Source organism: Amblyomma maculatum, chromosome 7 (assembly GCF_055883805.1).
Source record: "Amblyomma maculatum isolate TAMU_Amacu chromosome 7, ASM5588380v1, whole genome shotgun sequence".
Lineage (NCBI taxonomy): Eukaryota > Metazoa > Arthropoda > Arachnida > Ixodida > Ixodidae > Amblyomma > Amblyomma maculatum.
This window is the reverse complement of record NC_139350.1, coordinates 71,430,912-71,456,958: the sequence shown is the minus strand read 5'-3', so window position 1 is coordinate 71,456,958 and position 26,047 is coordinate 71,430,912. Positions and strand designations below refer to the sequence as shown.

Below are 26,047 nucleotides of genomic sequence, written 5' to 3'. Positions count from 1 at the left end.
GCCGACTGTGTGGGAGCATCTGTTTGTTGAAGAAGTTTTTATGTGGTGTCGTTTCAAAAAAGAGGTTAGAATTAGCGCCTGTCCTGTGTGCCTATTTGTGAGTGTCTATTTGTTAGCGCCGCTAATTTTTCCTTTAATGAGCGGTATCGTTACTCCACACAATTCATCGACGAATCAGTCCTGGGCCCCGTCACCTACCGACTCCACCTCGCAGGTTACTCTGACACTTAAGGGCGAAGGTCAAGGTCATGGGTCAATGTATATGTTATTATGGTCTGACTTTGAAGATTTGACCTTGAGGTTAGCACGACATGAAACTCAAGTTTTGTTTGGAGTACAGCCACGTACCTTTCTAAAAGGCCAGATAATGCTACAGAGGCCACGTGCGACTCACTATAAGATGCTCCGGAAAGTGTGCCCTTCCGAACTGTGACTGGGAGAAATCAGTTCTCAGAAGCCTCATAGATATGTTCAGCCGGCATCTAGTCCCGAAGCGGAGTCTTGTGTGGTACTCGCCACGTGTAGTTGAGTTTGGAGCAATCCCATTACTGAATCAAGCCGAATAGTTGAGAGAGCATCGTTATTTAATGTAACCGCATCGACTTTGGCCAAGAAGAGGAAGAAAACCTTCAATGAGCCGCACTATGAAGTGTTGACAATGTCCCGAGCCAGGTCACCAAGGTAAATAGGTTCTTCATCTGGTTCGAGGCTAACCAGTCCCAACACGTTGAGCGAGAAGGGTGGGGAAATCGTGAGAACTGAACTGCAACGGAGCAGGAGAAAAGACAGTGTTCTTGACTGGCATAGGGTGGAGGACAATTAAGCCGTGCGGGAGTGTGTATGATGACGTAGAGGAGGAGGAGGAGAAAGAAGGTGAGGAGGAAAGGCAGGGAGGTTAACCAGTCAAAGCAACCGGTTTGCTACCCTGCACTGAGGGAAGGGGATGAGTGGATATAAAAGTTGTGAGAGGGAGATGACGTAGAGCAAAGCGGAATCGCTCCCATATTGTTCTTTGTTTCTTAATGACATTGCATATGTGGCCCCTTTGATTGCTTTCGATGGCGGAATAAACCATGATTTGCCCCATCCGTCTTACGTGTTAACCGTACGGTGTTATTATGACGCGTCAGCCTCATTAATTATGTGGCGCAATCTTTTTTAAAAGCACGAATCTCTGATCACGTTAGTTTTTGGTCGCAAAATCGGCCAGTAGTCCGCTCATGTTCCAGTAATTTTAATCATGTCGCGAAGGTTCTCTATGAGCCAATCACATTTATTTCATCAACGCACTTCTTATCCTTGCGGCTAGGCGAAGAGCCTAAGATGCGGCGGGTGCACTTGATGGCAGCGTAGGAATTTGCACAGGAATATTTATCAGATCGGCAAGCGTTCACCCTTCGTCTCCTCAATGAAAGGACAGAAGGATATTGAAACCAGCTCAATCTCTGATATATATTGTGTGGCAGACATTTGGGATGATATGTGGAATTTCTGCTGCATAATCAGCTCGGTATATTGATTTCCTTTTTGTATAAGTTTGGTTGTATAGTTCACTTCGCCGTCATTTTGATCGGATACAACAGAAGTCTGCATTAAAGATAAACCCGAATTCACTACCGCCGAACTATTCCTCAATGGAAATAAAAGAGTGCTTTGTGAGGCTCCTACTGTACCCTGCATATACATTCGTCCCGAGACTAAATTTTAAGTTCAAGAGTTTTCATACCTGTGATTGATTTATTAAGCTTAAGCATCTCAATGATGCTTTTGCTAGGGGCTTATGTGTATAGCGGAATAACACAAGAACAAAGAGACGTTGCACCATTATTTAAAATAATTATATTTCTCGCGTTGAATAACCGTTGATGCGATGGCGTTGAAGTGAATGAGATGCCATTAAGTACGTCAAATGCAGAGGAATATACAGAGTCGATCACACTTCAGCTGCGGCGCCTGGCGGCAGTCACCGGTTTCTAGATCTGTTGGCCGATAGCGCAACGAGCGCGGACGCTGCGGCATTCGCGCTCGACCGAGATACAGGCCTGCGTGATACAGGGCTGTCGGGAGGGAGCGGCTATCGACGAAGCTGCGGCAGCGGTTCAGCGAGTTAAGTTAAGGATACAAAAAAAAAAACGTTTAACGAAACGTCCAACTAACCATTCCCCTCCAGATCTTCTAAGTATCCTCCTAACTTTTTTTCCTAATTAGTTGAGCGTGTCCCATTGCTTTATTAAGCCGCTGGGGGCGTGCAAGAAGTGAGAGTCTCTATTAATGTGAAAGCCTTACTTGCATCACAACAATATAAGGTGAAGTCGTATCAAAATTGGGACGCAACCTTTCTCCCTGCTAATTTGCTTCATGTATTGAAAACGACGGCATATCTCCGAATTTTATGCCCTTCGTTTTAAGTGTAGGTGTTCACCGAGGAGTGGCATAGACAATGCGCCTTTCCTCTCTTCAACAAATTTTTATTTCTGGGAATGCAAGCTTTGCCAAAATCTGTACCAGTCTCTTAATGCTTAACCGGCAAGTTGATCGCTTTAACGCTATCATACACTAGCTATTTTCGTTTACAGCAGAGAGCAGCTGAAATACGAGAGAAACAATAACATTCCCATGGCCATTCTTATGACTACAACGAAGAACGATAGTAGCGCTGTCGAATGAGGAGAAAGCGAACGATTTTAGGGGACTGTTATATATCTATTTTTTGTTTCTTTTCGCGCATGCGCAGCTTGTTCGAACACAGTGATTTGAATGTGCTGGGTCGGACGCCATGTTTCATCGATTCGACGCACTAACAGCTACCACCTAAAAAGGAAGATAGTTTGAATTGTACGCATTTAAAACACCGCGAATCTTTGCGAAACGAACGGAGACAGGCATCATTCGGTGCATATGCTGTGACACGGCAATATAAGACCCCTAGGTCATCACTCTGCACGCTCCGTCAATTCCAGGACAAGTGGCGCTCAATGTCTAGGAGTGCTTGGATGGGATGCTTAGGGGAGTGCTCTTTGGCAGTTTCGAGTCCAGAGCGCCATCACCACACAGCGTGGGCCAAGTACCATCACATTATGATGCTGGTCACTGGAAAGAGGAACTTTTGCTCCTCCTCCAGATTTTAAGGGCACTTCATCACTGCTGGCGGTGAGAAAAATCCTTTGAGGCGGCTGGTTTCGGGCTGCTAGCTTCGACTTTCATGCTCTATTCAGGCTGCTTCGTTTACTATGATAACGAAAGCGTGTTCCGTTGATAACAATGTTAATATTTATTTATTACAAAAAAGGATACATTGGAAAGACGACAGCACTGAGTTCTTACCAGTCTCACAATTAGTCAGTAGCAAGCAAGGTGCTTCTCGTTCCTTATTAAACAGATATCATAAATAGGTTTCCTTAAACTCGGTGCATCGAAATAGAGCAGCCTTAATGGCATTCATTACAATGTTCCTTACTGCATGCGCAAGAAGAACATAAATAAAGCAAACAATGTATAAAGAAATGAAGAGAAGAATAAGGCGTCACCTGAAGAGTACGCGTGGTAGCGGTTTAACACCGGCTTTTCGTTGCACAGATATTTGTCAATGAGAGATTGACTCAGTATGCCGAAGTGTTAAGCGTCTTAGTTGGTTTTGAAAGCGCAGTGCCTGACTCAGTGCTCGGTGGGCATCTACACTTAGAAACAACGGCATACAATTGGAGATCAGTTCGCATAGCTGTCGTAAACTAAACTCATACTTTACTAACAGGTGGAAGCTAACTGTGAAGCGAAATGTGTTTCACTGAACCCATACAAAAATTTCCTATGGTCAGCTATAGAAAATTCTTTGTATGGTCGGCTATAGAAAATTGGCCCAAATATCTATAGCCGTTTCTATGGCTGTCTTTAGCTTTTTCTATAGTCCCAGTTATGGAAGTCTTTAGCCTTTTCTATGGACTTATGGTTTTTTATGTATTGCACTCTTTAGCATTTTCTATGGTCAGCTATAGAATATTCTTTGGTCGGCTATAGAAAATCTGCCCAAATATCTATAGCCATTTCTATGCCAGTCTTTAGCTTTTTCTATAGTCCTTGCTATGGAAGTCTTTAACCTTTTCAATGGACTTATGGTTTGCTATGTACTGCAGTCTTTAGCATTTTTTATGGTCAGCTATAGCTTTTTTTAAGGTCAGCTATAGAATATTCTTTGTATGGTCGGCTATAGAAAATTGGCTCAAATATCTATAGCCGTTCCTATGGCCATCTTTAGCTTTTTCTATAGTCCTTGTTATGGAAGTCTTTAACCTTTTCAATGGACTTATGGTTTTCTATGTACTGCACTCTTTAGCATTTTCTATGGTCAGCTATAGAATATTCTTTGGTCGGCTATAGAAAATCTGCCCAAATATCTATAGCCATTTCTATGCCAGTCTTTAGCTTTTTCTATAGTCCTTGCTATGGAAGTCTTTAACCTTTTCAATGGACTTATGGTTTTCTATGTACTGCAGCCTTTAGCATTTTTTATGGTCAGCTATAGCTTTTTTTAAGGTCAGCTATAGAATATTCTTTGTATGGTCGGCTATAGAAAATTGGCTAAAATATCTATAGCCGTTTCTATGGCCATCTTTAGCTTTTTCTATAGTCCTTGTTATGGAAGTCTTTAACATTTTCAATGGACTTATGGTTTTCTATGCACTGCAGTCTTTAGCATTTTTTATGGTCAGCTATAGCTTTTTTTAAGGTCAGCTATAGAATATTTTGTATGGTCGGCTATAGAAAATCTGCCCAAATATCTATAGCCATTTCTAAGCCAGTCTTTAGCTTTTTCTATAGTCCTTGCTATGGAAGTCTTTAACCTTTTCTATGGACTTATGGTTTTTTATGTACAGCAGTCTTTAGCATTTTCTATGGTCAGCTATGAACTTTTCCTTATGGTTGGCTATAGAGGACTCGCCCAAATAGCTAAAGGTTTTTTTTATGGCTGCCTAACCTTTGCTATAGTCACAGCGATGGGTGTCTAGCTTTTTGTATGGTTATGTCATATGCCTCCTAAAGCATTTTCTATAGCCAGTTAATCAATATTTTCTGCCTTTTTCTCTATAGAGATAGCCTGCATTTGTTTCAATTGCAGGCTATAGCTTATTTTTCATTGTTTTGGCCGTCTACAGGCAACAGTATGGCTTTCTAAGGACTTTCCTATGGCTGAGCCTATGCATTTCTTTCGTAGCCAGGCTATAGACTATATGACCGAACAACCGCAGTTTTAAGGTATGATGGCTTGCTTTTTCACAAGAGCATTAGGGCTGATGTTAAAGGTACAATGGCTATTGGAAGATGTAAATCAAAACTTTATTTAATCAAAACGATTCATCAAAGGAGTTCATGCTGCTTCTGTCTCGAGCTTCTGCTTGTTCAGCATTGATGACAGCGACTGGCGAATGGGCGCCTCTTTTATTAGCCCATACTTCTTGCACGTGTACTCTGAAAACAAAAAAATGCTTGTAATTTGCACAAAAATGTTAAGATTTCATAACTAATCCATATCTTTGCAGCACTACAAGAGGGGGGGGGGGTTATTGAAGCACTTTTCTCATTATGCAAGTAGACAGATTTCATCCCCAGTATTATCTGAATCCTACACTGTCATATTCTGTTGCAGTGCTCCAGCTGGCACTGTAACATTATGTTCATATAAAACTCCTTCCTTGTAGAGTACAAGGTTTAGTTAAAGACCCACTGTCCACCCTCCGGTCGAAAATATTTTCTTCCCCGGTGACTGTGAGACTTCGCCCCCAGAACGCAAGGCCGCAAAATGTGTTTGAAAAGAGTAACTAATAACACAGTTACAGCCACCGCAATCACCCGATTCTGTCGTGCTTCTCTCCTTCCGTTCCCTCGCAAAGGTTTTTCACTCTCCTGACCGAGGTCGTCTAGCCTCCGCAAGACAAATTCCCCTTCCTCCTCTGCGTTTGGCGAGAGGTGTGACGTGGCATTCCGCACGCGCAAAAAAGAAAAAAAAAAAAACGGGCGAGGGAGCGCGCACAATGGATTTAGTCCGGGCGTGGTGAGGGAAAAGCGTGCAGCGAGCGGTAGACACCCATCCTTCACCCTCAGACAGCGAGACGGACCAATAGACGTCGTTCTCGACAAATACGTCATAGCTGCGGCTCGGCGGGCCAGCCCAGGGAACGGGAAAGCTGGCTTCCCGAAGGAGAGTATGAGAGAGCTTTGATTTGTATTTTCATTGCTGTGCGGCGTACGTGTCACTGTAGCATTTTGCACAGACTATCTCCGGTACCTGATCAAAACACTGGGCTCCTTCGCTTAAAAGGTTCTTCCTTGGACAGTGGCCCTTTAAAGGAGTATAAACACCTAATTTCGGAGGCTTTTCTTCTCTGTGAGGATGCGGAAGGCACTACAATGCATGAATTACCAAGTAATATGCACCATGACCGCTAAATCATTTATAATTGAGTTCTTCTGTTATACAGTTTGTTTCAACAGCCCAATGATGACTACAACATCATTGTGCACTTGTAGGCTACAAGAGGCATGAAAAAGCTGTATATAATCATTGCTTCTACATTTGTTGTCATTCCATCTCTTAAAACGAAACGGGCTGGCTTTAGCATGTACTCGTTGACATCAGTCATAGGCTGTTGAAGCTGGAATCTAAACAGCACGAGAAAGAAGTTTTATAAAAAATTAAGAAGATGTCGTAGAGGAATATGACATGATAATCCATGTATAATAATGCCTTATGCATCATCACAAAGAAAACACCCACTCAGGCATCTGAAGTGGAATTTGGACAAATTTTTGAATCAAGAAAATCTCCAGTTCAGGAAAAGTCAAATCCAAATCTAGAGTACTTTATCAGCAAAAAACATTACTTTCAGCATAAAAATGCAAAGATGTGAATAGCAGACCATATATATGAATGTGGGCCAAAGGAAATCTAGCGAAGGTCACATTTACCGGCTCTGGCTAGAATTCTTTAGGGAATTTGGCCCCTACATATACAGTCGAACCTGGATATATCGAACCCAGATAATTTGAGTTTTGGTTATATCGAACTCACGGAATATCTCCTTGAAATTCCCATGTGAAAGCATAGGAAAGTTGCGTCGTACATCCAACTCCGCGCCAGAAGGTGCGCCTCCCTAAGAGACGATCCCATTGCACTTGCCCGTTTTCCAAGCCACGCGCGGAAGGAAAGAGACGACTGATCTAGAGCAACGCTGCACCCTTTCCCCACAGGCGTGCGCATCTGTGGTTATTGTTTGCTGCGCGCCAGCATGTGCGTGAAGGAACCATAGGGAACCGGTTTGGCAAAATGCCGGTACGGAGCAGATGCAGCCGTGGTGTTCGGAAGAAGGGAAACAACACGATAAAACGAAATGCAAGGGTGTGCCCATTCTTGTTCCGAACTTTCTCCCCTTCCTCTTTCTTTCTTGGTCTTCATTTGCAGCAGCACACGCTACACATGTGCCCAGAAGCCAGCTCAGCCCGTGGCAGACAGAATATTGGGCGCCTACCGTGTGCGCCCGACTAGCCCTCCATGCGGTGGGTGATGTGCAATGAAAGTCTTGTGTCGTCTTTCTGAAAGTGCAGCATAGTGGCGGCTGTGGGCGTTAAGAAACGGCAGGTATTTTTTTTTTGCCAGAATCGTCCATCTCTGTAGTCGTGGTGAACGAGCGCCGTAGCTTAAGCTATGGTGGCTGCAGGCGTTAAGTGCATTCTTTTTTTTGCGAGTCGTCCATTCATGCAGCTATGAATCAACAAGCGTACGCGGTCAGCAGCATCGTTGGCATTTGCAGCTATCACACTTTCCAATGATTTGTGGCAGTGGACTATGCCCTGCCCCAAGCGCAGCGTGATAAAGGAACCACGTTTGTGCAATCAAGCCATCACGGGCACTTCCCCAAGTTCGCTTCCAGCCACCACAGGAGCTAGCACCAAAAGTATAGTCAAAAGATAAACACGCTGTGTCGTTATTGCTGAACAGCACCTTGGCACGCTGCCAGCCAAAATGCAGGGACGTGCCACCGACTAACGCTTTTTTTTTTTTCTTTCAAATTCTCGGGGTAAAAGTAGAGGACTGGGAGTGGGTTGATTACGTGACAAATACGGTACCATTTTCCACGATTGCAAGCGGCGTCTCAAGACAATTTCTGTATACCGAATTATCGATATATCGAACTATTTCGTGATCCCCTTCTAGTTCGATATATCCGGGTTCGACTGTGAATAACCATTTTACACAGCAGGCCATGTGATTGCAATAAAAGAGAGTGTGAACCATAGAACCAAAGTGGCTAACTTTGAAACTCGGGCAGTAAATAAAGAATATAGAAGCTAAGAATATACACTTCTTTTGTATTTAGCGTGGCTGTCAACCTTAATCACAGGACATTATCTTGCACACAATACTCGTAAGAAATCTTATATTGCCTGCAAAATTCACTGCTTTCTTCGCAGAAGGGCAGTTCAAAATAAGCCCATTTCGAAGCTGTGACAGCAATCAACCTGTCCACAAAAGCAAACACAGTAAAAAAACAAAACGCAAAGTAAACATTAAGTTTAAAATCAGACATGAGAAAAAGTGAGTTACAGGCCAAAGGGATTAAAGGCATCTCAGTTACAGCGCGCAAGCTAGCAAGTCTGCCGCAAGAAACTTCAATGCGAACACAAAAAATGAGAGAAATGAAAAAAAAAAAAAAAAAGGCCAAAAATAAAGGGGGGGAAATTACGAAAGCAGATAAGGAAGAGAGCTGTAAGAAAACAAAATGTAAGCAATGAACCCTTAGAGGATTGCTGACCCATGCTAAGAAGTTGAAAGGAATGATAAATGTAATACAAGCAAGGCGAGTCCCGGTCTTGTACATGTTAGTTGCTCTGCTAAGGTGGCACCACAATTAATCTTTTCTAATTATGAGACAATGAGATTGACAGTAAAGCGGTTCTAAAGCAGACCGTTTACTACAGCGCTGATAAATTCCACAATTTCATCGGCTAGTGGCTTCAATGCAAAAAATATCACTAGCTATGACCAGGATGTGGCGCTCAGCCAGAGCTCTGTCGTCCACTGCCCTCACTTCTACACTGGTCGTTGTAGTAAGCTCACAGCATCTGGTGTTGCAGGCAATCTGAACTCGTCTGACGTCACGACGCAGCTAGAGCCATGCCTTTCCGCACCCCACTTAACATACCAAACACGATACTGCAATAACGGGACAAGGCTGCAGTTGCAGTACACTCGCTACTGTGCTGTCGGATAGTACTCAAAGGTTGTATAAACGCATTGCGAAATAGGATTGGAGTTGCTTATCAGTGACTGGATGGGCCATCGGCAAAATTGCAGGTTGACAATGCAGCCCTTATTTTCCGCCAAATCGACCGAGACTGTACACTTTTGCAGCTAGATGGGGCATTCTGGCATGGCTCATTCAACAAAATCATGCCACCAGCACTATCCACTGACCCCTCCCATCTACACTGGTCACAATGCTCAAGATTCTTACCACATCTCTTGCATTTAAACCTCAAGCTTTATACTGTGGAAAGTTGCACAAATACTTACTCAATACGGCATTCACGCGCACCGGATCAAGTTGCGGCTTCGCCTCCTTATCTCTGTGGGCGTTTGACTGTCTCCCGCTTATCGACTTGCCCACAAGTTCTGCTGGTGAAAACACCTGCCTCAGCAGGTCGCGGGCATAGGTGCTGGGTGTTTTCAATGGCCCCATATCCAGCATTTTCAGGACCGACCTGGAGATCATATATCCCCCAATATCTTCGAGGTCTTCGGTGTTCTCGTCCTGCATTTTGTATACAAACCATTTATAAAAAAATTCCCTGAACTTTTTGAGTGCATAACTTCGAAGTCTTCCACCTGAACATTCTGAACAACGAGATCAGACTTCATATTTATTTTGCTTCTCTTTAGCCAATTTCCTAAACATCTAACAAATATTTTCTTTTCTGAAGTATACTGATTGCAGTTCATTGAATTTTAAATGCATAGAAAAGGGCACTATAAAAGCATAGCTGAATAATATACTCATTTAAAACACTGCACATTAGGCACCATCAGCTGGAAAAGTTTATGGACTACTGAAGTGAATTCCAGTACAGTCGAACCTTGATATAACGAAGGCTTATTTGCAGCCGAAAATATCGTTAAATTGCGAATTTTGTTACGTCGAGGTTCCCATGCTCTGGCTGCCCAAATAAAGTAACAGGTTAGTGGAACACTGCTAGTAGATGGGAACTTTTAAATTACGAATTCAGGAAGTAAGCAAGAGATTATAGCCATAATAGCGTTAACCAGATGTTTTGTACATCCAGAGGATAATGAGTGGTAGCAAACTGATGCAAACACATTATTTTTTTTTTTTTCATGTGAGCAAAGAGTGAAAGCATCACCCATGCTAGAACAGCTACCTTTGCATGGCAATTGTTCAGGCCTCACGTATGCGTATCATATTTACATATGTAATGAACTTGCCTGCAATTTTTGCTGCCAACAAATTTAAAAAAAAGCTAATCGTTAGTGCGTCCATCCCTTTCTTGCGCCATGCAGGATGGGCCTTGCCTTCCCTTTATCACGCAGCGATTGGGGTAGGCACTGTCCACTGCCATAAAATCATTGAAGCATTTGAAGCGAATGATGCTAAAAGCCCGCATCATTATCGTGGCTGACTGCATGCTTTCTTTGACGAATGAAGGGTGGAAGGATAGACAACTGTCGTAAAAAAATGTCTACTTATTCTCACCTATTGAACCCACCCCTCAAACTGATGCCGATGTCGGGGAAATGCAAAATGTGATGTATCTCAGCTAAAGTTTACGTTCTCATCCGATTGTCAAAGTGACTGCTGATGCATGCAATGCGCGAGGACTTTGTTCAGTCAAAAGTGCGGCATAAGATTACTTCATAATATCGCAAAAAAAAAAAAAGAAAACACATGGTTTTCAATATAGCAGAGATTGGGAAATAAAAAATGCATCACATTGCGAATTTCACTACAGTGCGGTTCGTTATATCAAGGTTCGACTGTACTTCTTGAAACCTAGCAAAGCAGTAATGGTTTACCCTATTGGTAAAGGCTAAAAATGGCAAACTATTGCTGACAGCAGCATTAAAGGGGCCCTGCAACGGGTTCGTGGGGTATAACGTCCCAAAGCGACTCAGGCTATGAGAGACGCCGCAGTGGAGAACTCCGGAAATTTCGACCACCTGGGGTTCTTTAACGTGCACTGACATTGCGCAGCACACGGGCGTCTTGCTTTTTGTCTCTATTGAAAAGCGGACGCCTTCGATCCCGCATCCTTGGGAACAGTAGTCGGGCGCCGTAACAACTGCACCACCCCGGCGGGGCATAAGACGTTTGAGTAAATATAAATAGGCCGTATACATGAAAAAAAGCAACTGAGACATAAGACTTCAAACTACAGCTTAGATCGGCATTTTTGTTCAAGCAGGCAATACTGACAAGACAGTAGAAAAGAAAAAGCCAATCAATGGACTCCATGACCAAAAGTGTCAAAGGACAAGGCGATGGAAGTGTGTGTGAAGAAGCAGCTCTAGTAGGATACAAGCAAAAAATTATATCATTGAATTATAAAGATTATTTGCACCCTTAGAATTTATTCTTGCAAACATAAGGTGAAGGAAAGTTTCACTAAACTTTCAGGCAGTGTCGAATGAGTCCTTTTGCACAGATGTTGCAGTAGCAGACTGCTAGTTTCAAAAAATCTGTCAGAGTAGTTCCACTCAACACATGTTCCGAAACTGATGGCCCTTCATTCCAGCAGCAGCTATTGGAGGGTTGTGTTGCACATTTATGAATAAAATTAAGCTCTAGTTTCAATTTGCGATCACCTTTGCTGCCTTGAGACATGCTGGCATCTCCACATCCTGCGCTAAATGCAAAATGTTTGCCTTTTCTCGCTGTCATAAAGCACAGAAATTCAGACATAAGATTGCAAGGACTGCAAGTATCTCTCAGGCTTCGATAGCACCATGACTTCAAAGACATGAGAATTAAACTTTACACTTTGCACTACAAATGTAACCAGACACAGCTACTTTGGCTTGAGCCGATGATGCAGACGGTGCTAGTGTGGCAGGTGATGGTCACACGGGCGATTATGCAGCTGCAGGTTTCACAAAAACCATTCATGCATGGGCAGAGGCAGCTTATTGAGAGACATCAGGCAAATTGTTGGGAGTGTCCCAGTATCAAGTTGTCGATTAATTTAGCCTTGCTCTATTATATGTTAGCTCATTTGGCAAAGTGACTTCTCCACTAAAGTGGTAGACTATAACAAATTTTTCCTCAGACTATGAAATTTCTGTGCAAGCTGTTAGCTTTCCTCAATGACTGCATGGCTGCACTTTGATGGATGTTAATGAAAATTAATTCCTTGATTACAAATAAACATCTAATGCTATTGCCCTTAAAATTGGTCTTTGTTATTCACAGAAAACACCTCGAAGCAATTTTTGCATTCAATTTACTTTAACCGCTGATAGCACATGTCACTGCACCCAGCATAAGACTGAGCAAACATGATTACTGCCAATCAGACCCAAAGCAGGCAGGTGCCCAATGGTTAAAGCGCTTGGCACACTGCTGACACAGGATGTAATCTTAACCACAGTGGCTGCATTTCGATAAAGGCAAAATGAAAGAAACCTTTGCACTGTGCAATGTCAGAACAATAAGGAACCCAGGCAATTAAAATTGATTCAGAGCTTTGTAATACTGTGCAATCCACTTATCTATATCACTTATAACGATAAAATTCTTCAGATTTATCAATTTTCCCATTAGTCCAATGTAAAAATAAACCAGATATAACGATCATCGGCAGTACACTGGATACAGCGACAGCTTTATCGCCGCCCAGGTGACGTTTACGACGCAAATTTGTCTGAATGTTTAATAAAAAATGGACTAGGGAGAGAATGACGTGACAACTCGACATATGCGGCGAAATCGGACTGTCGTGGAAAAATCCAAGAGCGTAACTGCGTGTGGTTAGGAAATGGGCACTATCATCATTGCAGACGCTGCCTGTTGCAGCGCAAAGGGTGTGGCCATATCACCATCGCCGATTGTGCCTCCGTGGAAAATGGCGCCAACCCCATTCACAGCATGATACAACATGAAACGGCAGATTCATTGCGATTTCTGACAGGGTTTCAAAATTGGAAGCCTCTTCAAAAAATACGGGCATTCGCACTCTACGATTTTAACAGCCATCAAGGCAGGCGATGTCCTGCAACTCATCCAGTCGCTAATCGGTTTCATGCACGCAAAAACTACTGCTGCCAGCGTATGCGCTACTGGAAGCAGTGCTCACAGCGATTGTCAAGCTTCAGCTGCTGCTCAAGTGACTGTCAATTCCTACTTTTTTGAGTATGCTTAAGTTATTTTATGGCTATTGATATTACTGTAATAAAGTGTTCAGTGCTTTTTACGATTAGCGTCGTTCAACCCGATTTGCTTATCGCTAGTAAGTAGGCAAGCCTACATGCATGGGAAGATAGATACGTGGGTGTGTGCTTTTTTTTTTTTTTCAGTCCAGATATAATAATAACTGGTTAGCGATTGGATTTACCGGTTTTCTCAATATCATTATAAGTGAAGTGCACTGTACCCGCACCCTTATAACCTTTGGAACGTTAAACACATGTAGCACCATACCAGGCTTACTCGACTTGTCCTGATCCCCACCCAAGTAAATCACAGCAATACACAGCAACATATTCCAATTTTTACGAGAAAGCGCTTTGCAGTCAAGTAAAAATGACACTGGCGATAATATACTCTGCAAAAGCTGATATTGGCACTCCATAACTATCATTTGGCCAAACAGTTTGGCTGCACCACAGTGCACCTGGCTGCCAGGCATTCTGTTCTCCTCACAGCTGCCTCACTCCGGTGTAGCTGGCACCATCAATAGGAGGCTCTTGCAACCAGATACGCCTAGCAAATTCCTTGTAATCAAGGAAGCTTCTGTCCTCAACTCTCTAGCATTTAAGGTTGAGTTATATTCAAAATATGTCTCGAATAACAGATGTCAACATACCACAATATAGGAGAAAACTAAGAACTGCAAAGAGAGTATATATTCCACTATGTATTAACCAGGGGCATGTTTTGGCTACGCATCTTGCACTCCACTGCCAGAAAATGTCATCAAGTATACTGTGCGTTCAGGCTCTTGGGCACACTGCTACCATACAACTAAATGGATGGAGCAACTACACATACCACCCTTACTTTGCACCACTTCTGAAAAGCCATATATATTTGATAACACACTGCCGTGCACAGGTCAAAATGCTGCCAAACAGTTAAAATCTTGCTGCAGTAAGCTTGTGGCATGAATGCTACATAAAACACCTGCAGCTGCTCCAGTCAAAGCAAAAATTTTCTTTATACACTTTTCAGATCTCCCCATTGCTTTACAAATGCACAACAACAATTACGCACCTGTGTTTCACCTCCGCCACACCTTAGAGTTCCAGCTGCCTGCAGCTCTCCATACAGGAGCCGAATGTCTCTGATGGCTTCTGTGCATTCTGAGAAACGAAAAAAGGATACGAAAGTAAAACACCCAAGAAAAGTAAATGTATTCTGCATTAAAGCAGCGTGGCAGGCTCGTGCACTTAGTTACTACCAATTTTACCAATTTATAAGTTTTGCTAAAGGACATAGCAATGAGCACATAATAAAAGATGTGAACGGAGTGTCCATCCACTAGCCAGCATTTCAATGATGATTTCCTTTCACCCAAATATGAAAACAAGTCCTTTTGTTGAAACGGTGGCTAACAGACTGTGCATCTCTTTCCAATTGTTCACTCTAATTTGTGTTAAGAATCTCATCTTCCTGCCCACTTGCTGGGTAACAGCAACACTGGATATGAATGCTCATGTGTATTACCGCCCCTTGTTTATTGCCTGCAGCTCCAAAACTTAGGTTTTCTGTGGAACTCAGTGGGCAGTGACATTTGTTTTATGTTTTGTTGCAGACATCTATACGAGCCACAAAATGAAGGAAATGGCTTAAATTTATCACCCGATTATGTCAAAAGCAAGAATATAATAATCAAAAAAGCTATATTCACATTACCTTCTTCACTCACTCGAGCAAGTTAGTTCATCTATGCAACATATAGTAAACAAAATCAACTTTTTAATGTTTGATTTTATTAAACTAGCTAAAGGCATTAAAATTTTAGAGCATTTCATTCTTTTTGCATTAAGGTTCTTAATGGAAGAATTCTGTACAATGGATCTGAATGTGAATGGAGCTTCACTGCAGACTTTAGCTGCAGCTCAGGCAAGAATGAATTTTTGATCGCCAGTATATTTGGTGTTAGTGACACCAACTTAAGGGGGGACACTGGGCTAAAATCATAATTTTCAAAAAAAAAAAAAAGTTTTTAAATTTTTGATGTTTTGGATTAAGAAACTTCTCCCTAAGTTTGGTTATCATCTGCGCAGTAAAAAAAATTAAAATTATTTTTTTTTTGCGAGGTGGTGTGCACTCACCACCAAAAGGCCTATGAGCACTGATTTCAAGACGCAGCCGCATAGCGGGCAAAGAGCTGAACGCAGAGTGTATCGCCAAGTTAGAATTATTCTTCGCGCTCTCGGGCCAAAACTGCCCTGTAATCGCGAATGAAGCAGAGAGTTAAAAGAAAAAGCAGGAAGAGGAGGCATATTTTAGGCTTTGGTAATAGCAGATTGGCTGAAAAACCGAAATAGAAGCTCCCTTTTTTTTTTTTAAACTAAAACGAGGCATGTAACCCTCGAAAACTGTTCTCAAACCAATGGGAGCCTGGCTAACCAAAGTGCTCATCAAGCCGATGATACAATAGGGAGCCTAAATAAAGATGCACGCCCCGCAACCAAGCAAGCAAAGAATTTCACGAGCACAGACAAGGACGCTGAACAGCTATAAATCTGAGGAAAAAAAAGCAACTAAACGCAATTACTACATAGTGGTGTCCTGTTCAAAAGGACAGCCCAATGTATGTACCAGGCCACCCTGATCTATTAATTCAGGCCTTAAACTTGAAGAGTGTGTTCTGAACTCACTTTTCTCAGTTTGTACTTTTTGCAAGATCACAACTGTTTGGAAAACTACCATTTCTAAACTATTCTGCCAAAGGCTGCTTTCAAGGTGGTTTCTGGACTAAAATTTTGTATCACATTGAGAGTTCCAATTAATCACCTCAGTTTTTTTTTGTTTTTTTTTCAAAGTCACGTGCAACCTATCCTTTCAACCTATATCATGGACCTTCAAGGACTCAGTGCAGCAACTACAGACATTTCTATCTTGTAATAGAAGTTGTAGCATATTTTATCCAGAACAACAGATTCGAAGCTGGCCTTGGAACACTGTGACAAGGACAATGGAAGGTTACCTGGAGCATGCAATACCGGGCATGCATTTCTCTGCTCCTTTAGCCAATCATTTTTGCAATGCCCTAACTGCCTGACACATAAGTTCATGCAAAAAATGTGAATATTGTAGCCAAGCCCTAATGAGCACTCCACAAAGCTCAACATGTCTGCTAGTCACATTTATGTTCCTTCATAGTCTCATGAGGTGCTTTGAATCTGACAGCATGATGGTTATGTCAAATCCCTTACCATTATTATTTTTTTTTTTTTCAAGTTGCTTTAAATAAGATGCATGCATGGCATACCATAGATGAGCCCTTCCTCTTTTCCCTTAATGCCCACTGACTCATGTCTGGATACAGTCTCTTCAAGCTGCTTTCACCCATACAAGAAAGGTTTGCAGAAAGGCTGTACAGGTATGAGCACCCAACAGGCCCTCTGGTTTCGGCTGCTTGAAGCTTGTGTCCCAAAAGGGTGGGCAAGCAACCGCAACAGAGAAGGAACCAGTCCATAGTTTCACCCTACATGCATAGTACTGCACACAAATTGTAAACATTCAGTAAGGGATAATAGCCATACCAGCTCCTAACAAATGATCAGCAAATCGAAGAAGAAAAAAAAAAGAAAGAAACTGCCTGAAACCCATTTTTGGGAGGCAAGTCCTACACCAGGCAGTAGGTGCTGCATGAACAAGTGACCAAGGAGCAAAGAGAATGCAACCTTATACCTTACTGCACACGATTTGGTTCAGAGGACAGCTTTGAAGAAACCATAATAGCGAATAAGTCAAATTTACAAAGGTTACAGCCTTTATACAAGATGATGCCCCTGCATGCCTTTTGCCCCCCCCCCCCTTGGAGCATAACTATGTATTACAGTATACAGGAGTGAGTGGCACCATGATTGGGCCAGGTCATACCCCTGCCTTTCGCAACAGCTTCTGAGACAGCACAGAGCAACCACATACATGCATTAATGGACTCGGAAAGTTGGAAAAAAAAAAAAATCCCCCTCCTTTCACTTGTATTGCATGGTTACCAATGCTCTTTACCTTTCCATGAGGTATCATGCCAATCCCCTCTTTTCGAGTGTTTTCTTCCTTTGACATCCTTTCTTTACAACAGCAGAAGAATAAACCTTTAGCTGGCAGTGTGCACATGAACTGCAAATCCATTTCTAGTCTGTGTAAAGTATGTTACCTGCAGTTCAAGGAAACGCACCTGATAAGTACAAAACCAGCTACCTTAAACCTAAGAAACTCTCCAAGCCCTCGGCTTTTTGTTATATGCAATAACACTACTAAAGTCACTCACCTTCAATACTTTCTTTTTGCGTTGTAATAAAGTCAATTGTTGACTTCAGCCTCTTGTTCTCCTCTTGCAGGAGTGCCACCTGCTCTTTGAGATCTGAATTCTCTATGCCCAATGAGACACAGTTCTCGCAGCCCTTCAAAGAAAGTTAATATTGCTGTTAGTAAAATCTTTGCACTGCTACCAGTTTGCAGGATCTGCAACGCACGTCAGAGCAAAGCAAAATTGCATTGCTGTGCCATCTGCTGTCAAGGCTCACAGAAATTGTGCGCCAAGTGCCCTTTGCGCATGCCTGTCCTTTTTTTGCTATCGCCTGATAGCGTCAAAGTCACAGCGAAGCAAGCGAAAAGATATGCCTATGTCTTGTCACTCGCTTCGCCGTGGCTGACAGTTGCAGCAGCCGCTGATGCAGCTCGTGACCGTTGCCACGCATCTGCTTTTGCTAGTGCGATGAACGATGAAGCTCCCCTCAGCCTTTTGCATGGTGCGCAATGTTGCCGGAATATGTTATGACATATTTCGAAGTGCCAGAACAACAAGTATGTTCACTTCTCTGTCTGTGTTGCTTTAGCACTTTAAACACTTTAAAATATGTCACACCAGCACCAACTAGCCCAATCCATCACCCTTCTGAATATATGTTATCTTTCAGGAGAGAAGCTGGCCAAGCAGGAAATTTATTCTACCTTCTTTTCAACTCAGCTCAAGAGCATGTGACCCTTTTACAAAAAAAAAAAAAAAAAAAAAAAAAAAACAGAACTAGTGATATGCCTCATTTACTTATTGCCATTTTCTTTTGCTGCATGAAACAAGGCTCCTTTCCGCATTCCGACATAAAACCATTTCGACTACTGCCATTCTATTTTGCATCATAATGCTTAGCTGCAGAATGCATGCAGCCCCGAACCTGTACTGTGGCCCCAGATGTTAAATGTTTCATATTATGCACACAGTTCCCATTTTGAAGACAAAGTTGTACCAAGGCATTTGCAAATGTGAACAAGAAGCACCCAATAGAAATGCAGAAAAAGCTGATATGTCCATATTCAACATGCAACAGCTCTTGGAAGGCAACAGTTATCCATGCAACATTTGTGCATCGCAATAATAAAGCTCAGCAGCTGCGTCACCCATCGCAGCAGGCGAACCAGACGCGCGGAAAACGCAGGGCTCTCAACGCCTGCCGCGATTGTTGAAAAACATCCCGTTGATGTGAACGAAGTGATATGCCTGATAGGGAAGAAAGCACATACATGCGCAAAACGCGCCTTGTGCAAAAGTGCCGTCAGCCTTACATTGCAGATCCCACAAACTGTTGCGGGTCACAGTACTGTACGAAATTTCACACTACATGAAAGGTTTCAGCTAAGAGATATATAAATATAAAGGGTTCAGCAGGTTCCAAAGCGACACATAAAATATGAGGAATGCCATTGTGGTGCACCGGATTAATTTAGACCACATGAGGGCCTCTAACGTGCACTGATATCGCACAGTACACGTATGTTTTTATTTCACTTGCATCAAAATGTGGCTATCGAGGGCACGCGGTCCATAAAATGTCTGCCTAGTTGTGACAGCAAATGGAATTATTGATTACTGAGGGGAAGTGTGCAGTCAAAATTTATGAACTTGAGCACGGCAATGCGTCCTGCGCTGTCTGCAGAGCAAACAAAGTAAAATATTGGCTGGGCTGCTCTGTAAATGGTACAGTGCAGTTGTCAGCGCAAATAGTATGCCTACGTGCCTTCGTTCTAGAGCCATCATTGCCAAATATAAAGCTGATGGAGCGTCTTTTTTGTAAGCTGAAGAGTTCATTCCAGCTTCAATGGACAACATGCATCGCAAAAGCAGCAAAGAGATAAAGATATGCACATGGCCGACATAACCATCCCCGTCACACTGCCGCTTCTGAACTTGTAGTAAAATAATAAGTTCGGAGCACACAAAGGGCATATTTACCTCGTCGCTGGCCTCCGCCAACCCATCACACGTTTCAACACGTTTTAACTGCTGCCGGCACTTCTTCTCCATCTGAGTGTGTGTGCCTGTCCAAAACAAAACAAAATTAAAAAAAAACGCAAACTTACAGCATCCAAGGCACTGCTCTAGCTAGTTCTGTAAAAATTGAAGCAAACTTACCGACAGCGATTATCTTCGCGGCGTGTTTTTCCCCGCGCCAGCGGACGTTGACATTAGCGTTCACTACACCCGAGTCTTTGGGATTTTGGATGATCAACGCCGTGATTTTTGTTTCTACAATATCGCGAACAGAAACAACGTCAAAAACCGCGGCGCCGCCAGTTTTTACCCACTGAACTAGGGCGTAAAGCATTTTCTTGCCGCTTTTGCTGAGCTTACAAGCACGAGGAGGCTATGACAAGCAGAACACGTGCCACTTCTCGGGACTCCACACGTGCAAATACAAACGCGCGTGGTAGCCAAGGTCTTGTCTTGTCTTGGCCTTGGCCGACTTGGGTAGGATGGGTCCTTCTTGGGTGCTTGGCTTGAGTCGGATTCGTTGGATTTGAACGGCTTATCATAGGCTTATTAATGCTAATAACTATGACAGCCGTATTAACTCGTTGATGACAGCACCACGCGAACGGTTATGTTAGGTTCTGAAAGTCCGGATTAGTGCGATAAATGTGTTTACCACTACTACTCCGTCCTACGTCACTGTTACAGTGGTTAGAATACTGTACTGCGACTTTACCACTGCCTTACCACCATCATCGCCTCATATGCGTTTTCCCGGTATAAATATTACGCATCCTTAACTGCGTGTCGCTTCCGCGGCACTTTTGGATTGGGAAAATTGATCGAGCGATAACATTAAAGCTTTTAAAAGAGCGATAAATAAAACGGCGACAGTCTGGCGACAACAAAGAAAATGTCTTGGATTAATTAATATGGCATATACACTTCTCAGAGATGATATATACAGCGTTCTGCAACTTTATCGGAACCGTCTTGGAAAATTTTCCCGCCTCGACCGGTTTCGATAAAGTTGCAGAACACTGTACAGATGATTTGAAGGTTCTTGGTTCTGCCGAGTGGTTTTTGCTAATAATTGCCAGTTTTGAAGCTAGTACAGGAATGAGCTACATGTTCTCTGAAATGGATACAACTTCCATGAATGCTAAAACTTTACTACACTAGCTGTTCAGCAAACCGTGGCCCCCTCAAAGGCAGCCCTATGCATCTAGCTGAAATCTTGCTGACCACCTGCACTTACACCGCAGACCTCCATAAACGGGCGCGTATTCAACAAGCGTGTGTGACGATATATATGTACCAGTATTACAATGACAAACTCACACTGCAATATGTCTGTCCTCGCAGATCGCTTCGTACCCATTCGTATGTGCGATTTACCGTGGCATGACTGGAGTTGCATGATCGAATTTTCTGGTAACAATTACGTACGTTATTCATCTGATGCATGTACCTCCAGACTTCAGTGGCTGTTTCTTGCAATAAACAGATATTTTGAGATTCAGGGCTGTCATAGCTGCCTTAATTCAACACTGGGCTGGGATTTTTTTGGATTGGGAAACATTGGGAAACAACGATATGTGGGCATTACACTGCTCCGTGGCTCTCGGCGACCTTAAGTAGCCCGAACCTGCGTCAACGGGTCTGAGCTGGCCGCTTTCATATCTAGACATTGGGGGAATCAACATAGGTTCACTGTTCCGCTGACATATAACTTCCTCTGTTCCCCGAGTGTGCCGGCACCCATATTATTTGCAACTCTTTTTGGTTTTAGTCTAGATGTCTTAAAATTCGCTCTGTCTCCTTGGAGATGCGTGCCCTTCAACAGACATGGTGCTGACCATCCTCCGCCGTCCCTGAGTTAGCCTTGTTTTTATAGAACCTGTCAGTAATGTTTTACCCGAGTCGTTCACGCTCACGACCGTAAAAGAGTTGCCTCTTTATTATAAACATTGTATTCATAGCCTTATAAATTGGCCTCAAGGGCCTTTTGCTGTTCTCTTAATTGCCTTCATGAAAGGCAGGGTTCACGTTTTTTGGTAGCGGCTTTAGTGAGTGCGTTCCTCACTTCGGTCGGCAGTCCTAGGTGGATGTGATGTTTCCGTGCTGTTATTGTATACGCCCAGTTTAAGAAGTCTTTCTGTAGGGGTGATGTGGAGTTGCTCCAGTGCTGAATTATGCCTGCCTTATATGATGTCTTCTTTTCATTTTTTTTTTTCTGCCACCCCTCGTTTGAAATAGGGGATGGTGTACACTATTCTGCTAATCACAAAAGCTTGAACAATTCGGCGCAAATCTTTCTCTTTGACCCCCCCCCCCCCCCCCCCCCGCTTTTTATTGGCTATTCGCCTTATTCACCTGGTTGTCATGTGAATTGTTGACTTCAGTCTATTTATTGTTTCTGTGTTGGAACTTTTGACCACCGCTGTACATATACAACGTACGAATCCAAATCCGGATCCAGTTGATCGCTCGATTGCGACCACGCTATTGCTGCTATTGCGACTATCGTGATTTTCCAGACTTCCTTTTGGAATCCAGTTCGATCTACCTTTCGCATATAATTGGAGTGGTCGGTTCGACCGCTGCTTTTAGCATCTTAAACACTCCGTATGCTCTACCAGTGTTTGGAAAGGTTCGCTTCACTGCAGTTGTCGGCATCGCGCCTGCCAACAGGTGAGTGCTTTTTGGTTTTACGAGCGAGTTTGATAATGCACGTGTAATCTGCGTAAACGTTTACGAAATGTCTGAAGATGCGTCAGGCAGACCCAGTTCATTCTCATAAAGGTATGGCAGACGTCGCTCTAGGTTATGGCTAAAGTCACGTTCAACGTTTTTGCGCGTCATGCTGCCGGCGCGCCGGTGCTACGCGATCTTCTGTGCACCTGCATTCGCCTTCTTTTGAGGTGCTGCATATACAAGTTCGCCCATTCTTTTATCTCCGGCTGCTGTTCAATCGATGTAGCGACGACGTACGCTCATCGCGACGATAACCACGAGCACGATGGACCCGCGATCATAAATGCATGCGATTACGTTCATATGTATTGAGAGATTCCAAAAGTCCACGCAGACTGTGCGCGACGGGACCACCGTCACTCGTACCAGGTCTTACACGCAAGTGGGAATTAAGCGACGCGACGTACGCCGGCAGGCGTGTTCGCTCTCTGCCCTCGTCCAACCTGTCACCTCATTTTGCGCGTAATTTAAGCAAGTTTTCACCAAAATTTGTGCGGACGGCAATTATGTTGATTGCGCACCGACTTGCGAAGTGCAGATGCTACTCTCGCTAAGGATCGAGCGGGCGGCCCGTGCTCGTCACAACCCTGGAATAGAATGAAAAAGGAAAGTAGTATGTGATGGTGCACTACGTATCACATCGAGTGTTCAGTGAATCAGATAGAGATAGGTGAATCTGGACATGGACATTGCGAGATTGCATGCTTACTTATAGAATGCCATTGACGATTGCCCTTGCATCAGTGTTGATATAAATTGGACAGCACTTCAGTACAGTGTAGAAGTATGTTTGTTGCCTATTCTGCTCTTGGTAGCAGTACAGCTGCCACAGTGTATTATTGGGATGACAGTATTGTTGAACATGGAGAGTGCTTGGCAGAGCTGCATTCCACGTCATCTAATGGCACATGCCCATTCTCTCGCCACTTGCAGGCAGCTCTGGATCCTCACTTGTATCTTACACCAGCCATTTATAGATAGGAACTGGCATCAGATGCCACTTTGATAACTTGTGCACCAAGACTGCTAGCACTGAGCATCTTTCAGCTGTTGTTATCTCGGAAGGAGACCATTATCACCTTTCATGGGGCCGCGATTTTTGCAGAAGGAAAAGGGTGCTTCAAATTTCAATGAACAGCTCAGATCGTAAAGACAGCTGGAGTACTAAGCGACATGAAACAAATAGAATGTGCAAATTATATTTTTTTGTGAACGGAACAGCAAAAATAATGCTTGACAAAAGGTTTGTCAGTCGCATTCGTGAAGTTGGCTTTGAGTTGATGGCACTCACTGGTTGCAGGTGCTTTGATGTAAATGGGAGTAGGCCATATGCCGACCTCACGTGAAAAGGCAGTATGCTGCCTATGTATGTTATTTTACCTGTAAGTAATGCTGGAAGCAGAAAGAAGTTGGATGTGTACAGGTCATAGGTCTTGCCAAGGAAATGAAAAACACTCGCAAGCAAAAGCGTACACAGAAGTTGTACACTGCTAATGTCTTGTGAAACTGCACTGACAGTGATCACAGTTGCTGGTGTAGATGTGTGCCTTGGTGTGTGAGCGATCAGTCACACTTGATGCCAGTTCCTGCAGTTGAGTTCATTTACAACAGTCGCAGTTGTAATGAACACTCACTTATTGCGAACAAGGGTGCAGCTCTTGTGCATTATTAGGGCTGTGGTACTGCATCTCAGATAAAAAGTAATAACCCTAGCCGTACCACTCCGATATAAAATATGGGGAGACCTGCAGTCTTGTCACTGTAGTCGAAAGATGTGCACGTTCAGCCAATGCGGAGACCGAAGAGCGGTTCCCAGGTCCGCCTCATCTCCCTCCCACCCAACCTCTCGAAGAAAGTGTTGATCCTTCAATAAAACAGGCTACAAGGTCAATTGGTGACTGCGTGTACTCAAGTTGAAAAGTGATAAATGCAAGAAAGGGGCAGCATGGAAAGGGAAATTGCTGTTCACAGCTGTGGATCAGCTATAGGGATCAATTTGTGTTCAGAAACTAGTTCTGAGGTATGCCTTGCTGGCCCGGCAGGACCAGGTCATGCTTTGCTGGCTGAGTCGGATCTCCACCAACTGTGCGACTGTCAAATGGAAGCAGCACTGTGCCTGCGTGCACTATGCTAGGCGCACCGCTGCTTCTTCAAGAACCGGAGAGGTGGATGGCGACCTACCACCAGATGCCATGAATGCTTCAGTTGTTATCAATATTATCATGTTCGTAAAACAGCTGGTCCCAAAAAAGTGGCTCAGCCAGGTGTATACAGTCGTGCCCCGTTAATATGGACGGCCCGAATTATGGACAGTTTTTCTGGGGACGAATCTTTTTCAGTGTATTATGCCTCGTTAATATGGAAACTCGCTTTCTGGATAAGGGACGGGGGAAGAATGCACACTGCCCACTTGGGCCCATGTATTTTTGTCTGTAATATGGACAGTGCTTGAAAAAAAGCGGAGTCCGAACGCAAGTTAAAGAAGGGCACGTCGCCCGCGAACCTATGCGACAGCCGATACGGCCGGATGCCAGAACGAGTCCTGTGGGGTACGTTGTAAAGAACCAAAGCGGGCGTGTCGCCGTTTTAGAAGGGGGGAGCGCAAGAGCGGAGAGGAACGTACACAGCAAACCGAGGGTCGGTGTAAGAAAGAATCCGTAAGGGGGAACCAGGAGTTTTCTGGGTGCAGCGGCAGTGCCGCTGCTGTCCGGAAAACAGCAACATGTGGTTGCAATAAATTCTGCTGAACGTAAACAGAGAGGCCGGTAACAGTGTAAGAAAGAAATGAAAGGAAGAAAGACAAACGCCTACAGTGGCAGCAGGAACTGAACTTTTCTTTAGTATGTGTTCCATGAAGCCGTTAGCGCTTTTCGGTGAGAGTTAAGACACACTCACAAAGTAGGGCGACGAAAGAAAGGCGATGTACGAGCACGCAACCGAGACCGGGCGTCCCGTCCTGGACGCGCTTCCCTCTCATGCTCCTGGTTTTCGTCCCTGTTGCGCTGCCGAACTGCCACATTTTGCACCTCAGGCGGTCCGGTCTGCATGTCGGCTTCGCTTTAAGTCAACGATGTGACCTTGACAAGGTCTGAGCTCTTCGTAGTCGGCTAGCCGTTGTTCTAAACTGTACTTAAGCTTGCAGTGTTTGTTTTATAGGAACACATAGAAACGGCGCCAAGAAGATGGGATGCTCTAGCCTTCTGCGTAGCAGCTTGCCAACTTGACTCCCCGCGGAAACAGTACAAGGCAAAAAAGAGGGAATAAGAACGGAAAGGCAGAAAGGTTAACTAGGCAAGAAAGTGCTAAGCATCAGTAGCCTGAAAGGCAGAAAGGTTAACTAGGCAAGAAAGTGCTAAGCATCAGTAGCCTGTATACCCTCAACTTCAGTCTGGATTTTGTCATGGCGGGAGTAAACGCAAAAGAACAGAGCTGAACGTAGACGCGAAGCAAGCAATCTGTGAATACAAGCGGCAAAAGCCATCTCAGTCAATCTTAGCCGTGAGGGACTAGTATCGACAGCTCGGCTGTTTCCTCGCCTCAGAAGAATCTCAAGCAGCCACTTAGGGGCTAATTTACTCAGTGACGA

At 43.7% G+C, this 26,047-nt stretch overlaps 1 protein-coding gene across 1 annotated transcript; it reads right to left on the bottom strand.

Annotated features, from left to right (window-relative positions):
• Positions 1 to 5,215: 5,215 nt before the first annotated feature.
• LOC146183605 (uncharacterized) lies at positions 5,216 to 20,059 on the bottom strand. Its single transcript, XM_084608383.1, has 7 exons — positions 19,867 to 20,059; positions 19,687 to 19,772; positions 17,728 to 17,860; positions 14,513 to 14,581; positions 12,077 to 12,105; positions 9,566 to 9,797; positions 5,216 to 5,463 (listed from the first exon to the last, which is right to left on the bottom strand). Exons 1-7 carry the CDS (start codon positions 20,057 to 20,059, stop codon positions 5,363 to 5,365), a joined length of 843 nt encoding a protein of 280 aa, XP_084464509.1. The 3' UTR covers positions 5,216 to 5,362.
• Between the last annotated feature and the right edge of the window lie 5,988 nt (positions 20,060 to 26,047).